Source organism: Trichosurus vulpecula, chromosome 5, assembly GCF_011100635.1.
Source record: "Trichosurus vulpecula isolate mTriVul1 chromosome 5, mTriVul1.pri, whole genome shotgun sequence".
NCBI lineage: Eukaryota > Metazoa > Chordata > Mammalia > Diprotodontia > Phalangeridae > Trichosurus > Trichosurus vulpecula.
Window position 1 is genome coordinate 62,771,826 of NC_050577.1, and position 20,691 is coordinate 62,792,516.

At 40.1% G+C, this 20,691-nt stretch overlaps 1 protein-coding gene across 1 annotated transcript in view; it reads left to right on the forward strand.

Annotated features, from left to right (window-relative positions):
• The window catches only part of ARMC3 (armadillo repeat containing 3), a 137,969-nt gene extending 122,301 nt beyond the window's left edge, over positions 1-15,668 (forward strand). Inside the window, exons 17-19 of the mRNA XM_036761125.1 lie at positions 5,195-5,392; positions 9,860-10,022; positions 14,788-15,668. Of these exons, the coding sequence (XP_036617020.1) occupies positions 5,195-5,392; positions 9,860-10,022; positions 14,788-14,997 (571 nt within the window). The 3' untranslated portion in view covers positions 14,998-15,668. The remainder of the gene's footprint in view (positions 1-5,194; positions 5,393-9,859; positions 10,023-14,787) is intronic.
• The last annotated feature ends 5,023 nt before the right edge of the window (positions 15,669-20,691 follow it).

A 20,691-nucleotide genomic window follows, 5' to 3' on the forward strand; every position in this document is an offset into this window, starting at 1 on the left:
AGAAAATAATCCAGGATGGAGCCTTGGAGGGGGTGGTACTCACAGTTAGTGTGGATAGACGTGTACACTTACAGAAGTGGTCATTGACAGTGCTGTGATCCTGTTTACCAGATGACAATGCTGAGGCATCTAGAGGTAAAACATAGTTTTGGGAGGTAAGCCAAAACAAAGGGAACTATAGCTCACATCTCCAAGGATATTTCATATTACATGTGAATTCATAGGTTAGTTGTGCTGGGAAGGACCTCAAGTAACTGTCATGATAGATGAACTAACCTGACTGGGACCACAAGGTTGGAACCCAGGCTTCCTGACTCCTACATATCCTTTGTACCATAGCACAGGAGCTCCATTAGTTTTAAACAATGTTGATTAACATCCTCAATAGTATATCATCTGTTTTACTAGAGAGCCACATCAGATCACAGGCACATAAAAAGAGTGAATGATCCATAGGAGTCTTCTTTTGCTGCCAAACAGCCTCAATCAACTTCTCAGACCCTCTTTCTTTTTACTGTTGTTGTTCAGTCATTTCAGTCGTGTCCAATTCTTCGTGACTCCATTTGAGGTTTTCTTGGCCACTTCCTTCTCCAGCTCATTTTACAGATGAGGAAACTGAGGCAAACAGGGTTAAGTGACTTGCCCAGGGCCACACAGCTAGGAAGTACGTGAGGCTAGATTTGAACTCAGGAAGGTGAGTCTCCCCGACTTGCGGCCTGGTGCTCAATCCACTGCGCCATCCTCAATTAAGGTTTGGTGATTGGTATGTATTATGTGACTTTGAATTTAACTGCAGATTTCATAATTGATGCATGTTTTCCTCAGGCATATGTAGTTTAGTCTGAAATTGTCTGTAATGGGAAGCAGTAAATGAGGCAATGTGGGATTAAACATTGGCTTCTTATGGATGATAAAGCAGAGCATCAGGAATTGACTTATTTCTGCCAATGAGTTCCTCCTTCCTGAATGTTCTTCTATCCAAAGAAATATTAAATTTACTGTGAAAATATACCAAAAAAACAAGAGACATGGCCTGGAACTTGCAGTTTAGCTAAGCTCTGGGTCAGACAGACAGCTTTTCATTTAGATGCCATCCTAAAGAAAATGTACAGATTCTTGGGTATGTTTGTAAGGCTACAAATCCACTCCGGCTCTTAGCTCCAGTCACTAAGCCCCAGGAATTGAGAACACCCTCGAACAAAGTAAGGTTGCATCTTTCTGACCAGAACCAAATGATCCTTCCTTCTCTGTCTCGTAAATACACCCTCTGGGTTTCTGCCCCATGCCTTTCCAGCCTGACAGCCCAGCCCCAGCCCTAACTCAGGGTTTGCTTTCATTTCCAAACACAGAGACCAGCAGGAGCAAAGACTCACAAGTAGGAGAACATAGAGCATATTCAGTGAATGAGGAGATAAATTTGACTAGAACTTTGAGCACATAGAATGCTGAGAAAGTAACAGGAGTTCAGGCTAGAAAGGTGGGACAGCACAGATTGTGGAGGGCTTTTGGTGGAGAGCCAAAGAACCTGAATGGGGAGGTCAGGAGCCAATGAGATTGTTTGAGCAGGGAGATGAGAAATTCGTGTGTCTGTGTGTGTGTGTGTGTATGTATGTGTATGTGTGTATATACATGTGTGTATGTATGTGTTTATACGTGTGTGTATGTGTGTGTGTGTGTGTGTGTGTTCAGGGAACTATGTGAAGGATAGATTGGAAGGGGAACAGACTGGAAGTAACAAGTCAGATTAGAGTAATGGTAATGGAAATAAAGGGGGAGTGTGGATGCAGAAGGTGTTTTAGAAGAATTAACGGAACTTTTCAATTCATTGGATATGGAGAAGTGAAGAAAGAGGGAAGAGCCAAAGCCAACCCATGGTAGATGATCTAGTAGATAAGAGTCCTAGACTTGGAGTCAGGAAGACTTGGGTTCAAATCCTGCCTCAACCGTTGAAGCAGCTGCATGATCCTAGGCCAGCCACTTACCCTCTCCCAGCCTCAGTTTCCTCATCTGTAAAATGAAGATAACAATCATACTATCATTATCAATGTGTCAGGTAAAGCGGATATTGGCACCACCAACAGAAACGGCAGGCAGGAGGAGCAGGAGGCTTGGTGGAAAAGATAAGGTCAGTACTAAGCATGTGGAGCTATAGTGCCAACGGAATAAACAGGTGAAAATATCTTGTGGCCAAGCAGAGGTGGGTTTGGAACTAGAAATACAGAAACAGGAGCCATCTGCATAGACACGATGGTTAAAGCTGAGGCCATGAATGAAACTGCCAAAGAGTAATGAGAGAAAAGAGCACCAAGGACAGACACCAGGGTAACCCTCACAGGAAGGAGTTGAGAAGAGGGCAAGGAATAAGAAAAGGAGACAAGGACAGAATCGTCAGAAGAGAATGTCAGGCATGTTATTTTTCATAGAAAACTTTGGGGCATTTCAGTTAGCCCATCAACTAACAATACCCAAATCTCTGCCATGTGGAAATGAGGCAGACCCAGACCTTAGAAAATTTCTGTCTCTCTTAGCCTAACAAAACTATTTTCTTGATCTTTATGGCTCATAGCCAAAGATGATTGTTATTTTTTCAACCGTCTTACTCCAGAACAGAGGCTCTTAACCTAGGGTCCATGAACATCTGAGGGGCCCATGGATAAATTTCAGGGGAGGCTGTGAACTGGGAGGGGAAAAAATTACATCTTTTTCATTTTTCTAACTGAAATTTAACATTTCCTTCAATTATGAATGTAGGCCAAAAACCAAAACAAAACAAAACATTATCCTCAGAAGGGAACCCATAGGCTTCACAAGACTGCCAAAAGGGTCCATGACATTAAAAAAAAACCCAAAACCATTTACCAGCTTCTGCTCAAGAATAAAATCAATTTAAATATATAGTTCTTCACTTTATGAATATACATATGTACACAAAAGAAAATAATAGCTTATAAAACATAACTTAAATTTGTATTATTTATAATTGTTAAATGATTCTTGCTTTACAAAAATATTCACTAAAGATTTCTTTAAATATCAAGCTCTTCGATTACATTAGTTTAACTATCACTTAACTGGCTGAAAGAGAACCAAGGGTAAAGATCTACTTAAAGCCAAAGAGTTAAGAACAATTGTTAATAGAGGATCAATCAAAAATGTAGACAAAGAATCTTCAAAATTAGTCATAGAACTTTAGAGCTAGAAAGACACCTTAGAAATCATCTCATTTAGCACCCATAGGAACCTGAAGCTAAGAAAGATGAACTTATTTGTTCAAGGTGACACAACAAACTAGTAGGATCAGAACCCAACTATAATTTTAACTGATTGGGGATAAATTGATTTATAATTTTGAAGAATACATTTGCTTGTATTTTATTATCATTAGTTATTAATTATTTAATCTTTATGTTTCCTTGTACTTTTATCATAGTCAGATGCAAATAGGTAAGCAACAGTACAGTTTTTTCCATTTTTGGGGGGGGGTCTCCTTTAGCAAGTCATTGACTTGTTTTTCATGGTTTTCTTACATCATTCTCATTTCTCTTCCCAATTTTTCCTCTACTTCTCTAACTTGCTTTTCCAAATCCTTTTTGAGCTCTTCCATGGCCTGAGACCAGTTCATGTTTTTCTTGGAGGCTTTCGATGTAGGCTTTTTGACTTTGTTGACTTCTTCTGGCTATATGTTTTGGTCTTCTCTGTCACCAAAGAAAGATTCCAAAGTCTGAGACTGAATCTGAATCTGTTTTCACTGCCTGGCCATGTTCCCAGCCAACTACTTGACCCTTGAGTTTTTTGTCAGAGTATGACTGCTTGTAGAGTAAAGAGTACTTTGTTCCAAGCTTGAGGGTATGTGCTGTTGTTTTCAGAGCTATTTCTGTACAGCCAGCTCTGCCACACTAGCACTCCTCCTTCCCCAAGAGCCACCAACCCGGACCTGACTCAGATCTTCAGCAGGCTCTGCACTCCTACTCTGATCCACCACTTAATTCCTCCCACTAGGTGGGCCTGGGGCTGGAAGCAACTGCAGCTGTAGTTCTGTAGCTGCACCACCTCTGCTGCCTCGGGGCGCTGGTGGAACCGGGAACTCCTTTCACTCCCTGCAGCTTTTCCCACTAATTTTCTCTGTTGTCTTTGGTGTTTGTGGGTTGAGAAGTCTGGTAACTGCCACAGCTCACTGATTAGGGTGCTAGGGCCTATTCTGCCCGGCTCCTGGTCTGGTTGGGCCACACGGCCCACGCTGGGCTCTGCTCCCCTCCGCTTCCAGCTCCATGCATGATAGACCTCACCCAGCGACCATCCAGGCTGTCCTGGGCTGGAGCCCTGCTTCCCTCTGCTATTTTGTGGGTTCTGCAATTCTAGAATTTGTTCAGAGCCATTTTTATAGGTTTTTGGAGGGACTTGGCGGAGAGCTCACGCAAGTCCCTGCTTTCCAGCCGCCATCTTGGCTCTGCCCCACCCAACAATACAGTTTTTAAAGCTAAGAATCAACAATTCTGGCCCTGGTCAAAACTGTGAAGCTGGGAAGGATTTAAGAAACTAATTTACATTAAGATGAAAGTGACAGATAATGATATTTGTATTTCATTAGAGGAAAGTGAACTACTGTGTAAATTACAAAAGGTGCAGTTCCAGGCGCTGGTGGCATATAGGTGTTGGAAGTATTTGGAGCAGAAGAAGCCTTTTTGACATCCTGCAGTACCACACCTGTGGCTACCCTCTGGCCATTCTCAGAAATTGAAATCCAGAGCTCTCCTATTCAATCAACACTGGCTAAAATCTTTCTGAAACATCTCAAAACTTAGGCTGGAGAGGAGTTGTTACTGGGGATACCCCAAATCATTATCAAGAGAGAGGCAGCTACATAGAAGTCTTATTATATATAACTATAGTCTTTCAAATTTTTTATTCTACTACAGAATACAGACTCTGGAGAGGCAATTTTACAGTTTTGAGAGCTGAGATTTGAAATATCTTTGTTTTTACTCTTAAGGATTTACTCAGTACAGTTTCTTGAATTTACGTTTTTTTCTTCTAAATTTTGGGGAGATCTGATTTCATTTTGCTTTTATTGCTAACCTGTAAGTTTCTGGGGGACAGGGACTAAATAATTTCTCACATTTTATCCCCACTCCCTCATGCATATAATAGTCATTGAATAAATGTTGGCTGAATTTAATTCATTTTTCCCCCAAAGAAAGGGAAAAGGAAAGAAAGAAGAAGAAAAAAACAAAGAGGAAGAGGAAACACCAACTTCATCTAAAGTTGCAGAATCAAACGCTGACAAAGAATGGTGCCTTCCTAGTGACCAAGAGTTTTGCAATTATATCACTGAAGTGACCAAAACAATTTTGCCTCTGACAAATCTCAAGGAGCAGATTGAGACACTTGCAAAGTAAGTGGGTTTTTTTTAACTTATTTGTTTTGAAGTAATTTTCCCAATTAAATGCATTAGGAAGAACAGTCATGCAAACATGTTGAGCTCACTGTAATCCCTTACATGGACCATTTCCGCCCAGACAGAAACATTTCAATAGGAAACTCCAGTCTAACTCTGACCTGAACCTAAGCCACCTTTGGAACAATTTCATAACTTGGGAAATTATTGAAATTCTGTTTGTTGTTACATTCCCATCTATAATTGAGGTTAGCAGCTAGAAGAGAACTCTTTCCCTCTCCCCAAAATTGCCTTTCTTCCTAGTTAAATATTACACACATGTATTCCTCTATACACTGAAAGGGAACCTTAAAAAAACAATATATAAAAATAATTTTTGTAGATCACATCATATTTTATATGTACAGAGGACTCTGTGAAATGTGAAATATTTTCTAAAGCCAAAAGTTCTTTTGTAAAGCATAAGTGACTCCTGTTCTAGATTTTAGTTAGCATTTTAGGTTTATTTAAAGTGGGCTGTAGTTTTGCTGTTAAGGTATCTATGAGTTAGTTAACTATTTATTTATTTCAATGCCTTTGTTAGAGATCTTGATTTGGTTCCACTAATGGTGAGGTTAAAATTTTGGATTGGAAACTGTATGGAATTAATACTCCTTGTAGAAAAGAAAGAAGCGATTGTGATCGACACTAACCAGAGGAAGGACTGCTGCACTCTGCCCCCACTGCAGGCTCCATGGGGGGCCATACATCTGCTCCAGGTGGAAGAGAACTGCAGTAATCGAGTCTGGATATGATGACTGCATAGACCAAGGTGCCAAATCACCTAGTTTGGCCCAAACGGGAAAAGAGCATTTGTTGTTACTAAGGGGATTTTGATATCTTTGAAAAATCCTATTTGGCTCACTAAAACATGCATGCACATATGTGTACATATATACGTATATATGCATACATACATAAATATATACATATATATTTCTTTGAATAGGAATTTCTCCTACTTGTTTAACTTGCTAACTCACTGTTAACATTCTCAAAATAATACAGTGATTATTTCTTGAATGCACTCTCAGCTAGGAGTCGTGTAAAGAATGGCACTCTAGGAAATTTGGGTTCCTCTTTCACTAAGAAGAAATGCAGCTTTCAGGTGAGGGGCCTTTCAGCTCCTTTCTTCATGGTTCTCATTTTCCCAAATACTCCCTTTGCCAGAGGACAGGGGAGCCTGCTCAGGAAGACTCTGATTTCTGCCTTTGCTCCCTTTGGTATCCCTGCCTTGGCATGGGTGCCTGGAGCAGGCATGCATGGGGATCTTGCTAGGCTGCTCTGGTGGAGTTACAGGCTGCGGGAGAAACCAAGGCCTAAAGACCAGAGATTCCAAAGACTGAAGACATCCCTCTAGGCTCCACTACCTTCTCTTCTTTTTGCTCCTTTTTTTGCCCTTTTCTCTTGTCCTTTCTCCTCCTCCTCTTCCTCTTCTTCCTCCTCCTCCTCCTCCTCCTCTTTTACCTTAATGTAATTAATTTATTTTGCCTGCAATTTAAAGGGGAGTTTAAACTGAAAAAAAAAAAGAAGCGGAGGGGAAAGGTTGGGAGCACAGGGGCTGCCTATGTCCACCAGGCTAAACATTATGAAAAATAGCAAGAAGGTGGGGTCAGTAATTCCAGTGAAGGTACCTAGAAAGTTGATTAGAAAAAAAAATCAAGAAAAGAACTAGTAACAGAATCTATGGTGCTAGATGTTTATACACCCACACAAAATATGGCAAACAAGCAAGATGAACTAGAAAGCGTAAAACAATGAAGCAAATTTGTCCTCACAGCATCGGTGAGGCTGAGACCACTAACTGGAACATGGTTCTACATGGATGTATTTTGTATGAAAGAGGCATGATGGATTAGAAGGGAGGAGGGGCAGGGCAGCATCTCCCATTATGTTGATATACTGGAGTGGGGGGTGGGGAGCAGGAATTAAGCAGAGCCAAAACTAGGAATTTCTGTAAACAGGCCAAGCACTATAAACCATGTCTAGGGTCTGCAGAGCTCTCATTTGGGTGGGCATTACCTTGTGGTCCCTGGATACTTGGAGGCCACTTTCAGGAGGCTCCACCATTTAGTAGCTTCCAATTTTTACCAATTATTCTTGACAATCAATCAATGCAAATACTTATTAGTTGTCTAGTGCATGCCAAATATTGGTGACATGAAAAGAAAAATAAAAGTTCTTTCTCTCAAAGCATTTACATTAAATTAAGAGGAAAGTGCAAATACAAGTAATACAAAATACATAGAAAAGAAATAAAAGATATTTGGGGGAGGGGGGACCCAGCAGCTGACAAGATCAAGAAAGGCTTCATATGGGAGGTAGTGCTTTTGTTTGAGTTTAGAAGTTAGGGATTCCAACAGGAGGAAATGAGAGGGGTACGTACCAGGCATGAGGGATAGCCTGGAAAAAGGCACAGAGATGAAATTATATTTGAGAAACAGCAAGAAAGTCAGTTTGGCTGGACCACAGAGTTTAGGACTGGGAATAACGTATAATGAGCCTGGATGGAGCCAGCTTCTTGGGGGCATATATGTCAAACAGTGAAGTTGCATTTGATCGTAGGGTAATTGGAACTACTGGAATTTACTGAGGGGAGTGACATGGTCAGATGCCTGTTTTAGGAATACCATTTGGGCAACTCTGTGTGGATTGGAGAAGGAAGACATGTGAGGCAGGGAGATTAATTAGGAAGCTATTGCAATAGTCATTGTGAGAGGAGGTGGTAAGTCCTGAACTAGGATGGTGGCTAGAGCAATAAGGAGGAGATGACAGATGCCAGGACCATCATGGGAGCTGAAGAGCCCTGTCTGAACGTCCGGTGTCCAAGGACCGCCCCCCCCAGTCACTTGGGACTTAGGGGTACAACAGCAAACACAATCTGATGATTTGGGGGAAAGATTAAAAAGGCCTTAAAGTTAACACTGCCTGCCCCAAAAGAAGACATCAAAGCATCGCATTAGAGCTACGAAAGATCTTAGGCAGATCTAGGCCAGCTCCTTATTTCTAGAGAGGCCCCAACTTGCCCAGATGTACAAAGGAAGGCTCATTCAGCTCTTAAGTTGAGGTGGAGTCAAATGCAACATGAGCTTCATAGACTTACAAACCACTGTAGATACCAATCCCTTCATTTTGCAGAGGAAGAAACAGAGACCCTGAGTAGATAATCTTTCGTTTACTTATCTGTAAATATATTACACAATAGAAGTTCCTTGAGGACTGAGATTGTCTTACTGTTTAATTTGTTTCCCTAGTACCCAGCTAGTGTCTGTAATATAGTTTGTATTTAACAAATTCTTGTTCGATTGAGCAAACCATAAATTAACCACCAGAGGAGGGGAAACAGATGGATTTATAATTTTTTCTATTATATAGTAAAAGAATAATTAACCCCTTTGCCAGATAAACAAAATTAGAGGAACATTTCAAATGTCCTTCAGGCTCTGGGATAAAGGCAGAGGAGCACTGGAGCAAGGGATTGAACAGATTCCACAGGGACATAGGCTTGAAGTGAAAATACAGACTCTAGAGAAAAGGAAGAAGTCAGCTGACACTGGGCCATTCCCTAGACCCACAACAGTGGTGCATGAAGACAGGAATTGCGACTAGTTGGTGCCATTCATTTTTTAGGGCTATAATTATTCTTTTGCTAACCAGACTCCAGTATTAATCCCCTTTCTATTCTTTACATGCCTTTTAAACAAATGGTGTTTAGTTTAATGCCCTTATAAGCCTGGCTTTCCTGGTGGGGGACTGGAAAGGCCCCAAAAGAAAGATCCTTACCAAAGAGCTAGATATGAGCCAAAATCTCATCTTCCCCAGTTTTCCCTGGGTGGGGGTGAAAACAAGCCACTACTGAGAAGTCTGCAGTATTGAATCCTGGCCAGGTGAGCTCAGAGCTGTGGTTCTGAGCCAAATACACATATATGTGCGAAAAAATACTTTGGGGACCTCTGGAGAAATACCTCTCTCTTGTCTCAAGTTCCTTGAAAGTAGAAGCTACATGTTAGGTCCAGGATTATAGCTTAAATCACTCAAAGGTTTTAAAAATTAATGTTAAAGGACAGTCATCATAATATAAATTTTTAACCACATGGTCTTTAATTCATTTTGGATTCTATACATAATCATGTGGGACTGATTTTTGTCTTGGTTTCTAACAATTGAGAAATTATCATTAATTTTCAAAATGCTTCTTTACATTTAATGAAGTAACTAGAAGAGTAGCATGTCTGAAAGGCCTGCAGGCATCACATTGTTATATTCGTTAACTTAATGTTAAGCCTACTTAAGGTAATTGAAAAAAATAAAGATCATAAGGAAATTTTTGTGTAAAATGTCACTTCTGTTTGTATACATGTAATTATGCTATAAAGAATCATCAGTTAGATGTCTAAGACTGACTTATTTTCTCTCAATTTAAAGGTTTGTGGCAGCAAACATGGGGGGTCCAGTTTCAAGAGAGTTGCTGCATGAATTCAAGTGGGAACATCACATCAGCGAAATAGAATTTCAACTGAAATCCAATATCGTGCCTATTGGATACATCAAGAAAGGAACTTTCTACCACCGAGCTCTCCTTTTCAAGGTGTGTTAAGATGCCTAACTCATAAATATCACTGGAGTCACTGAGAAAAAAGAAGGAACACATGGCAAGCTCAGAGCAGAGTGTTAGCCAAGCCAAACGAAATGACATAATGTTGTGGGCTTTTGCACCACACAACAGCAAGCAAGCACACTCCCTTCCATTCCTGTTGCTCATGGCCTGAACTACAGACCTTTGCCCAATTGGCCTGGAAATCTCCTTTCACCTGGGCAGTTGGTTCTTAGTTGTCTTGAAGCCCTTTCACGTGGTCTCCATCGGAAGGTCTTTTCTGGCTCCGGTGGGGCAAACTAATGTGGCCCTTATTTTCATTTCAAAGCTCAGCTCAACCCCCCACCTTCCTAATCCCCAAAAAGAGAGCATTCCCTACTTTCAAGGTAGTCTGACACTTTCTCTACCTACCCCTTCCAATAAAATCATTTCATCTTACTCATTTTATGGTCCCAACTATTCAGCACAAGCTGAGGTGAAAGGTCTGGCAATTATCTGGATAATTCAGGCAATAAAATCAGCCTTTGCTTCAGTTAGCAAGTTAATTAAGACAAAGAGAGTGGGTTTTTCCCCTTCAAAATAGCCCTGGTAACTGTGGCTGTGAGGGCCTGTAGCTGCGGAGGAGCTATGTGAAAGAAAGGTTTTTGTGAAATTTTCTGAAACTGACTAATGTCAATTCTGAGCCCAATTTCATTTTTAAAAGGAAATACCTCATGAATAATTTACCCACAAAAGACATTTTCTTCCAAGCTAAAGTTGAGGCCCTACTACTTCTTACAAATTCTTAGTACCTTCTTCAAAAGACAAAAAAAAAAAAAGGCAATCCTTCAATTCGTTGCTCTGGTAAAAGAAAAGGAAAGCATAGCTCACTTTTCCTAAGAAAGGATATAATTACCTTGTTTACTCCCATCAGTTTCCTTTACTTTGCTCCTTGACATTTCACTCTAACATTTGGATGCATCAGGGAATTATGGGATCATCTGAATCCTGGTCTCCAATTGTTCTCTGCACTTCTCCTTAATTTTAGATGTTTACTCAAGAGCAGTACTTTACCCAGAGTTACTGCAATTAGTAAAACTTGTTAGAATTTCTGCCTTTCATCCACAACTACTTTCTGCTTGGCATTGGAATGCTGCTTGGAACTTAATTATGTGTGTGGGGGTGGGGGCGGGGGAGGGGGAAGGTAGACAATGAAAGGGATGAGGAGTGGGATGATTAGCAAGTAATTGAAAGGTACATTTCATACTTAGGGATTCATAGATAGAATTTAGAATTGGAAAGAGTCCTAGCAGTCGTCTTGTTTAAACCTCTCATTTTACCGAGAAGGAAACTGAGGCCACCAAAAGTTAAGTGACTTGCCCAAAGATGCACTATTTATGCCTAACCTGTGGTAGAGCCTGCCACATTCACATTGGTCCCATCAACCACAGTCGGACACCATAACTTGGCTCCCACAAAGCGATGTCATTTTGGCCCTCTTCAAGCACGAAGAACAATCACAAACCAAGAACTGGACAAGAATTTAAAGGAGGGAGCCCACTTCAGTTCGGAGAGCACTGGCTCTGAAATCAGAGGGCCTGGGTTCAAATCATCCTCTCGTCCTTACTCCCTGTGATGCTGGGGCTCAGCTGTAGGATGAGGGGATTGTACCACATAGGGGAGAAGGCAATAAGCACATATGTGTGTGTGTGCGGGGCTCTTTGGACAAATATTTCATCTAATCCTCACAACAGCCCTTCAAAGGAGGTGCTGTTAGCCTCATCTTACCGCTGAGAAAATCGAGGCATCTGGTTGGTTGATTGGCTGTTGTCCTTTGCTCTCTTGAAGAGGATCAAAATGACATCACTCTGCTAGAGTCAAGTTTCAATGTGTCCGACTGTGACTGATCAGATCAATCCGAGCTCGAATGCTCTACCACAGGTCAGTGGTGTGTGTGTTCCGTGTGAACATTTGGGGTGGATTCTCTGAACTTGCACATCCTTCATTTCCTTTGAGCTGTTTCAATTCTGCTTTGCTCATAGAGCACAGTGCCTTCTCTGATGTGGGAATGCCATGCCGGGCAGTCCTGTGCCAATGTCTCCCATGTCACATGATTCCAAAGTTCTTAAGAGAGACCTTGAGAGTACCCTTGTATGGCTTCTTCTGACCGCTATGTGAACGCTTGCCCTGTTTGAGTTCTCCATAGACTAGTCTTTATGGCAAGCATGTGTTTTGCATTCAAACAACGTGGTCAGCCATTGGAGTTGAGCTCTCTGAAGCAGAATTTGAATGCTTGGCCATTTAGTTCAAGTAGGGACCTCCGTATCTGGTACCTTATCCTGCCAAGTGATCTTCAGAATCTTCCTAAGACAATTCAAATGGAAGTGATCTAATTTCTTGGCATGGCGCTGATAGACTGTCCAGGTTTCACAGGCATACAACAAGGTCAGCACAACGGCTCTGTAGACCTTCAGTTTGGTAGTCAGTCTAATACCTCTTCTCTCCCATACTTTCCTTCGGAGCCTCCCAAACACTGAGCTAGCTCTAGCTGTGCGTGTGTCGACCTCATTATCAATATGTACATCCCTGAAAAGTGCACTACCAAGGTAAGTGAACTTGTCCACAGCATTCAACTGATGGTTCCACATATGAATGGGGTGGTGGTGGCTGATGGAGCACCTGTGTTTTCTTGGTGTTAATTGTTAGGTCAAAATTAGCATAAGCAGCAGAGAATCGATTCATATTTTGTTGCATCTCAGCTTCAGAGGCTGCATTGAGTGCATAATCATCTGCAAACAGAAAATCATGCACCAACACTCCTCTACTTTGGTCTTGGCTTGTAGCCTTTTCAAGTTGAAGAATTTACCATCAGTGCAGTAGCTGGCCTTGATGGTGTGTTCATCCTTATTGAAAGCATTTGACAACATGGCTGAAACACCATTCTAAAAAGCATGGGAGCAAACACACAGCCTTGTTTCACTCCATTGGTGACTGGGAAAGCACAAGAGCATTGTCCATTATCTAGAATCCTGGCAAGCATGTTGTCATGAAACTGACGTACAATGCTAATGAACTTCTCCAGGCAATCAAATTTTGACATAATTTTCCAGAAGTCTTCATCACTTCAGCTAGTGAGTGTCAAAGGCTGAATCTGTACTTAGGTCTTCCAAACTCCAGGCCCAGTGCTTCATCTACTATACCAACAGCTGCCTGTGAAAACCTAAAGTACCCTCTAGCTCTAACTGTACAATCCTCTGGTTTGCCCAAGGTTACACAGGTAATAAGTAACAGTACTGGCATTCCACACAAAATCTCCAAAACCACCATGTTCTTTTCACTCTATAGACAATGCACTGCCTGGTTAGGTTTGGGAATTCACCAAAATGAAAGACCAGCTACACTAAGCTCATGCACCATATATATACATATATATACATACATACATATATATACACACACATATATATACATATACACACATATATATATATCTTGTTTGTGCATGGTCATTTGCATGTCATGTGTCTTGTTAGACCATGAGCTCCTTAATAGCAGGGACTGGTTTTGCCTTTCTTTTTATCCCTAGTGCTTAGCACAGTGTCTGGCACAAAGCAGTTGCTTAATAAATGTGTGACTGACTTGCATGGGCAACAGCCATAACTTTGGCTCCATACGTCTATCCAACTGATATAGTTTGAGAGCTTCAAGGACCCCTCAAAGACTGAAATACAGGGAGAGGGTGGTCTGGAATGAATTCACGGACTCAAGCATTCTTTAAGTCAAGTTGGCACAGGTTTATTGTAACACCAATATGGCAGGCAGCACTCCTTAGGAAACTTGCAACCTAACAGGAATGATGCTAAAACTTATACAGGAAATGTAGTGGATTATGTGGCAGGTATGCTAACTTGCTAGGTGATAACACACAGGCTTGATCACAGGCATCGTTCACTACTGGAAACCCTGGCGGGGGCGGGGGGAGTTCCTAAGGGGCGTGTTTTGGGTCTGTTACATCTGTAACAAGATAGCTTTGGGACTTAATGTCTACAGCTTGATCTCTGGATTGTATACAGTAACTGTGGGAATCAGTACATGATAGTTCTGCTGGTACAAGATAGTCCTGTTCATACAAGGGAAATTCTACGGAGGTCAACTTGTTCTTGTAACAAGGAGAGATAGTTTGCTTCACTGAAGCCCACTCATGAGTTATTGCTAGGCATAGTGTCCTTGAGCTGGGAAGAAAACTGTCAGGGATAGTGTTTTGAGGCTAGGGAGAAATGTGATCTTGGAAGTGGGGTCCAAGCACAAGTATCCAAGCATCCCATCACAACCACATTATTCATCCATTAAACAAACTGAGAACAAATGCTTTCCCCTCTCCCAACTAATTTGGCTTCTCTGTTTTCCCTCCAACCTGACATATTGGAAGAAAAGAGGAGCAGAATAAAATTCATTTTCTGGGCAATTAATAATTTCCCTAGTGATGGGAGATCCTTGAATGGTTCTTCTCCATGGAATTAACTTAAAAATACACACATACACCACACATATTCTAGCAAATACTATAAGGTATTTGTGTCCTATAAAATTTTTCAAGGAATCATCAAAATTGTTTTTAAAATCCATTTGTTCCTGCATCATGGCATGTCAGCTCTTCTGCTTCACCAATCCCTTGAACAAACTATTTTGCCAACATGGGTTTTTTTAAACACCTAATGATACCTCCCCACCCCAGATCAACACCTACCCTTATTTTATTTATGGCTGTTTTCTTTGACAGGCTTTAGCTGACAAAATTGGGATTGGTGCCACTTTAGTCCGAGGAGAATACAACAGAGCTTGGAATGACGTGAAATTAGTTGATGAATCATATAAAGGCATAACTGGATTGCTACCTCGTCCTGAAGAATTTATTGTTGACCTAATGTATGAACCTGGCGCTCTGTTGAAGACAAACAGTAGAGAGGCAGAACTCTACAGATTTATTTAATCCCAAAGTTGTTCAAATGAAAAAAAAATCATTTGTTAAAATGTTTGATACATATCTCCTAGCAAGCATAAATAGTATAGTTTTTCTTTGTTTTGTCAAAGCAACAGAATTTTTCTATTGTTCTCTGGACTCTGTGTTGAGGAACCTAAGTCAACTTTATTTTGCACTTCTAATTATAGATCTTAGCCACAAGTTCATAATCTTTGCATTACGTTTTGTTTTTTCTCTGTTCTCTGAATTACATATTGTTATCACTTAACCTAGCTCATTGTTGTTTTTTTCCCAGAAAAGTATCTGTCATTCTGTATTCATGCCCAAATAATCTCAGCCATTGTATCTAGTGTGATAATAAAGCCTTATTAAGCATCCCTAATATTAGTACTATTTTATACCCAGAGTACCTCACTAATGCTTTGAATTAAATCAATCTAGTTGCTTTTTAATAGTCTTTGGCTCACTACCATTGAGCAATTTCATTATATTTTCATCTTCTAGGTGTATTTAGTGATGTTTCCTTTCCAAGAAAAAAAAATTATTTATTTTAAGAGGCTAGCTACTGTTAACACTGTTGAAAGTTATTCCATGTATTGAAATTGTTGTTTATTCATTTTTAGGAAATGAGTTTTTATTGTCATAACTGTATTAACTTAGAAATAAATTTCTTTGACCACAAAAGCAGTTTTCTGATTTACTTTGACATTGATGAACAACACATATTTAGCTAATAAAATTTTTAAGTTCTCATTAAAAATTATGAAAAATAGGATGTAATAGAATGTGAGATTATATGTTGTTAGTTTAAATGGAAAAATAAGATGTAGTTATACTTTTTAAAATGATAGAACAGGATGTAGTCACACATATTAAATCATATTAGTATCATGATCAACCCTAAGATATATGCTTTTCAGAATTAAAAAAAAATCATGCTGTAAATGAGCTATGTCTATTGGTTAAAGGTTAAAGGGCATTCTATAATGAGATTAACTTCGTGAATCAAGGCTAAGATTGCATGGTGTGAAGTTTTCTTCTTCTCCAAAGAAACCAGAACACTATCATTTTGTCATATTCCGTGAAGAGCCAAAGCATAGTTATACAGAATACATGTCACTCAATGCAGGAATCTGCAGTAAAAAAAAAATACAAGTGAACAAATATCAGTTAGCAGACATCTTTGTACCTCGAAGACCAACGTGAGAAGTCCTTTTTCAGAAATGTCATTCCCCAAATATTTTTGGCCCAAAGTAGTAGTGCATCTTACTCTCATTAGAACCTGGTACTTCTATTAATACACACTCAGATTGAGCATGCCAGGACACCAAAATCCATCTGTTTCATCGAAATTGTTGTCTAGCCTCACCTCCCTCATCTTCTACTTACTTGTACACTTGAATTTTTGAAGTTTACTGTAGAACTTTAAAGTCATCCCTATTAAATTTCATCTTACTGGATTGAGATCATTTTTCTAGCACCCTGAGGTATTTTTGGCTCCAGATGCTAGAGTGCAAGTTCATTAACAATTCCTCTTGGCTTTATGGCATCTGCAAATCTGATATGCATGCCATCCATACCTTCAAGTCAACAAGAAATTATTAAGCACCTCTATGTGCCAAGCATTGTGCTAAGCTCTAGGGATAAAAAGAAAGACAAAAATAGTCCTCATATCAAGGAATGCACAGTCTAATAGTGGGAGACACCATGCAAACAACCATGTACAAATGATATATACTATGAAAAACTGGAGCTAATCTCAGAAGGCACTAGCGTTAAGGGAATCAGGAAAGTCTCCCAGAAGGTAGGATTTTAGCTGAGCCTTTGAACCAGAGAAAGCAGGAGGTAGAGATGAGTGAGAAAATACAAGGCATGGGATGGAGAGGCAGCAACGAGAAGGTCCAAAGTCTAGAGACAGAGTGAATGCGCAAGGAGCAGTTAGGAGGTCTGTGTCACTGGATCACAGAGTATGTAAAGGAGGGGGCATAAGGTGTAAAAAGACTAGAAAGATAACAAACAGATTTAAACTCCAAACTGAAGATTTAATGTCTGATCCTGAAAGTAATAGGAAGCCACTGGATTTTATTCAATAGGGGAATGATGTGGTTAGAAATGCACTTCATCTAAGTAATTAATAAAAATGTTTTTAAAAAATGAGAACACTCTGCTAGAGACTTCCCCCCTGGCTAACATTGATCCATTGGTTGATAACCACTCTGGGTCCTGGCATGCAGTTTTTTAAAAAGCACTTATTAAGTAAGGATCCACCTAATTATACTCTCTAGCCCATTTTTTTTTCTATCTTTGCCAAAAAAAAGACTTTATCATGTCTATTATTTAAAAAAAATCTAGATATAGACTAGTGAAAATTTGGGGCACTTAATTTATAGTTAGAAAACCTGGGTTGGAATTCCAAGTTTGCTATTTACAAGCTATGTAACTCATTTAGTTAAGTCATTTGTTGTTGTTATTGAGTCGTTCCAGTTATGTCCAACTCTTCACAACCCCATTTCAGGTTTTCTTGGTAAAGATACTGGAGTGATTTGCCATTTCCTTCTCCAGCTCATTTGACAGATGAGGAAACTGAGGCAAATGGGATTAAGTGACTTGCCCAGGGTCACACAGCTAGTCGGTGTCTGAGTCCAGATTTGAACTCAGGAGATAGTCTTCCTGAATCCAGGCCCAGTACTCTATCCACTTAGCCACCTAGCTTCCCTTTAGTTAAGTCAAAAAAAAAATTATTAAGCTCCAACTTTGTGCCAGGCACTGTGATAATTAAGGGCTGGGATATAAAGAAAAACAAAACAGCTCCTGCTCTCAAGCAGCTCACAGTCTAATGCAGGAAACATCAGGCAAGTAACTATGTACACACAAGATATATACAGGATAAACTGAAGGAAGGCACTGAGGTTAAGGAGAACCAGGAAAGGTTTCTTGTAGAAGGTGGAATTTTATCTGGGACTTTAAGTAAGCCTGGAAATGGAGGTGAAGAGCGAGAAAATTCCAGGCATGGGAAATAGCGAGTGAAAATGTCGAGTCAGGAGATGGGACATCTTGTGCTAGGAGCAGCCAAAATGCCAGTATCCCTGAATCACAAAGCATACGGAGGGGGTAAGGTGAAAGACGGCTGGGAAGATAGGAGGGGGCCAGATAACAAGGGATTTAAACACCAAAAAGGGAGCCTCCTTATTCATCTGTAAAACAAGGAAGTTAGATTAACACATTGGATTTGGAGTATAGACACACACACACATACACACACACACACACACACACACACACTAGATTGTAGTTAGAAGATGGTTAAGAAGATTCTAGTTAGAAGAATGCCTGGGTTCTGATCCTGACTTGGCTGCTTACTACCTGTGTGACCTGAAGAAAGTCACTTAACTTCTCAGGCCTGTAGTTTCTCCATTTATAAAATTAAGGGATTGGACCATATGTAAGGACTCTTTCGGTCCTAAATCTTCGACTATATCTATGAATTCTAAGGTCACTCTTGATTCCAAATCTGGGATCATATAACTTAATAAATTGACTTTAAATAACAAGACGACAAGATTAGTTTAGAGCAGAAGCTACTGGGGGAGTAATCTCTGCTCCCCTCCCCACCCCCACCCCCACCACTCCTTCCCTACTCCCCAGTCCCCTCCCCCCACATCCCTCCCCCTGTCCCTCATCTCTCTCTTCTATAGAGTCCCTTCCTAACTTGCTGTCTTGATTCTTACATAGATTTTAGACTATACACAACCAAATCCTTGAAATTAATGATAGTTTCTCAAAATTTTTGGAACAGTTTCCTACCTCAATTGCCATCCCAACCTTCACACCCACAAAGCATTATTAAAAGAGCCATTTGTGTAACTATTTGCTGTTTCCTTAATAACCCAATATTGCTAACTGTATTCTGAAAGAGGGGAGTAGTCCCCTCACTGAGCTTATATACTGAGATTATATCTATTTCATGAGTAAAAATCCTCTTTAAACCATAAATTGTGAGTCCCTACAAAAGTATTTTGATTTTTTATGAGTCAGCCTTGGATGAGAATTCGTTCACTACAAAAAGCATTTTAAATATCGATGTAAAAAAGTAATAACATACCTCTGACTCACTGCTCCTCCCCCCAAACATGGAGCTCATTGTTCCATGAATACATAATACTCAGGGTAAGGGTGTGATTTTCTAGACATATGTGGGAATTCCCTGTGTAGGAACATGTAGCCATCCACAAGTACAAGCATGAACACACAGGGAGCACCTATGATCAGGGTACATGGATGTAAGGACAGCTCTCCCACCTGATACTGAAAAGCTCCTACAAATGTCTTGTACTGCACTTATTGATCTATTCTCTTCTAGATTTGCTACCTGCCATTGGTTTCTCACTGAGCTACTCGCTTTTCAGAGATACCTAATAATACTTTATCCTCCATCCATTAGAGGTCCTCGACTTAATAAAGCCAGGCAAAGAATACTTTAGCCCTTCTTAGTTAGTCTTCTCCACAAATGGCTATGAAATTTTCTTCAGGCTTCCCAGCCAATAGCCACAGGAAACCACCGAGTTCCCTCAGCCAGTTACAGAGGCCCAGGTTGAGAAGAGCGCCCCCCTTAACTTTTCTTAGAACTCTTCTGTTAATGCTTCTCTTGTGAACTCTGAAATGAACTGAATTCTTTTTAATTGAACTATTCTCTAGTATGTCACCACCATCCCTGCCCACCATCAATTCAATGTAACCTAACTAATGGTCAGAAATCTATTTTACTCTTTAGACTTAGCACAAATCCCTGGGTAAGGCAAATCTCCCCAGGGTTCTATTTCCTCAAAGGAAAAGGAATTGAGATATGTCACAAAGAAACTTTTAATGTTGCTCCAGCAGCCCCTCTGTTCTAGGCAATATGGTAATGGTTGTGCCTGCTAGAAAAATCTCACAGGCTGTTATGTTAACCTTCATCCCACTTTGCCTGACCACATGTTAGCCCAATTTTTCTCTCTGACTTCTCTGCATTCTTCTCACCATGAAGAAACCTTCAAGTCCCAGGAAATGGCCTGGAGTGCACTTAAATGTTTGTACCATTCATCATGAATATCATCATTAACATCAACCTAAGCATAAGAAAATATATATATATATATATGTATATATGTAATTTAAAACTACAACACATACAATTCCATTGTGCAGAAGCATATTATGACATCTTCCAACTCTAGAAATATTTATAGAATCAAAAACTTATATAACAGTTGAGAAGGGAATTTATAATTTTCATGTTAATGAATATGATATAATAATATGAGATGTGTAACAGATATACCAATAATTTAGTTTTCTCAAAAGCTGACTCCCTGGCTTGGAAATCAGAGCTCCCAATTCAGCATAAACCGATCAGTCAGAACTCTGACCACACTCAAAATCACCAGATCTTAAGTGAAGCGAATCAAAGATTGTAGAACCTGTTCCCGTCCCAGAACTGTGGTTCTGTACTCTAGGGGAGGTAGTCACAACCCCCAAAGACTTGTGGGTTTCTCATAGGAAACCACTAAAGGATTGTTTGTAATCCACCTTCCCTTCTCCTTCCCCATTTTTGATTTAAGTATATAACCTGTGCTTTTACTTCAGCTAAGAGAATATTCCTCACTCTGAAATTGATTAATTAAACAGCTACCTGACTACTGGCACTTGTCTCTAGCCTGCTGTTTT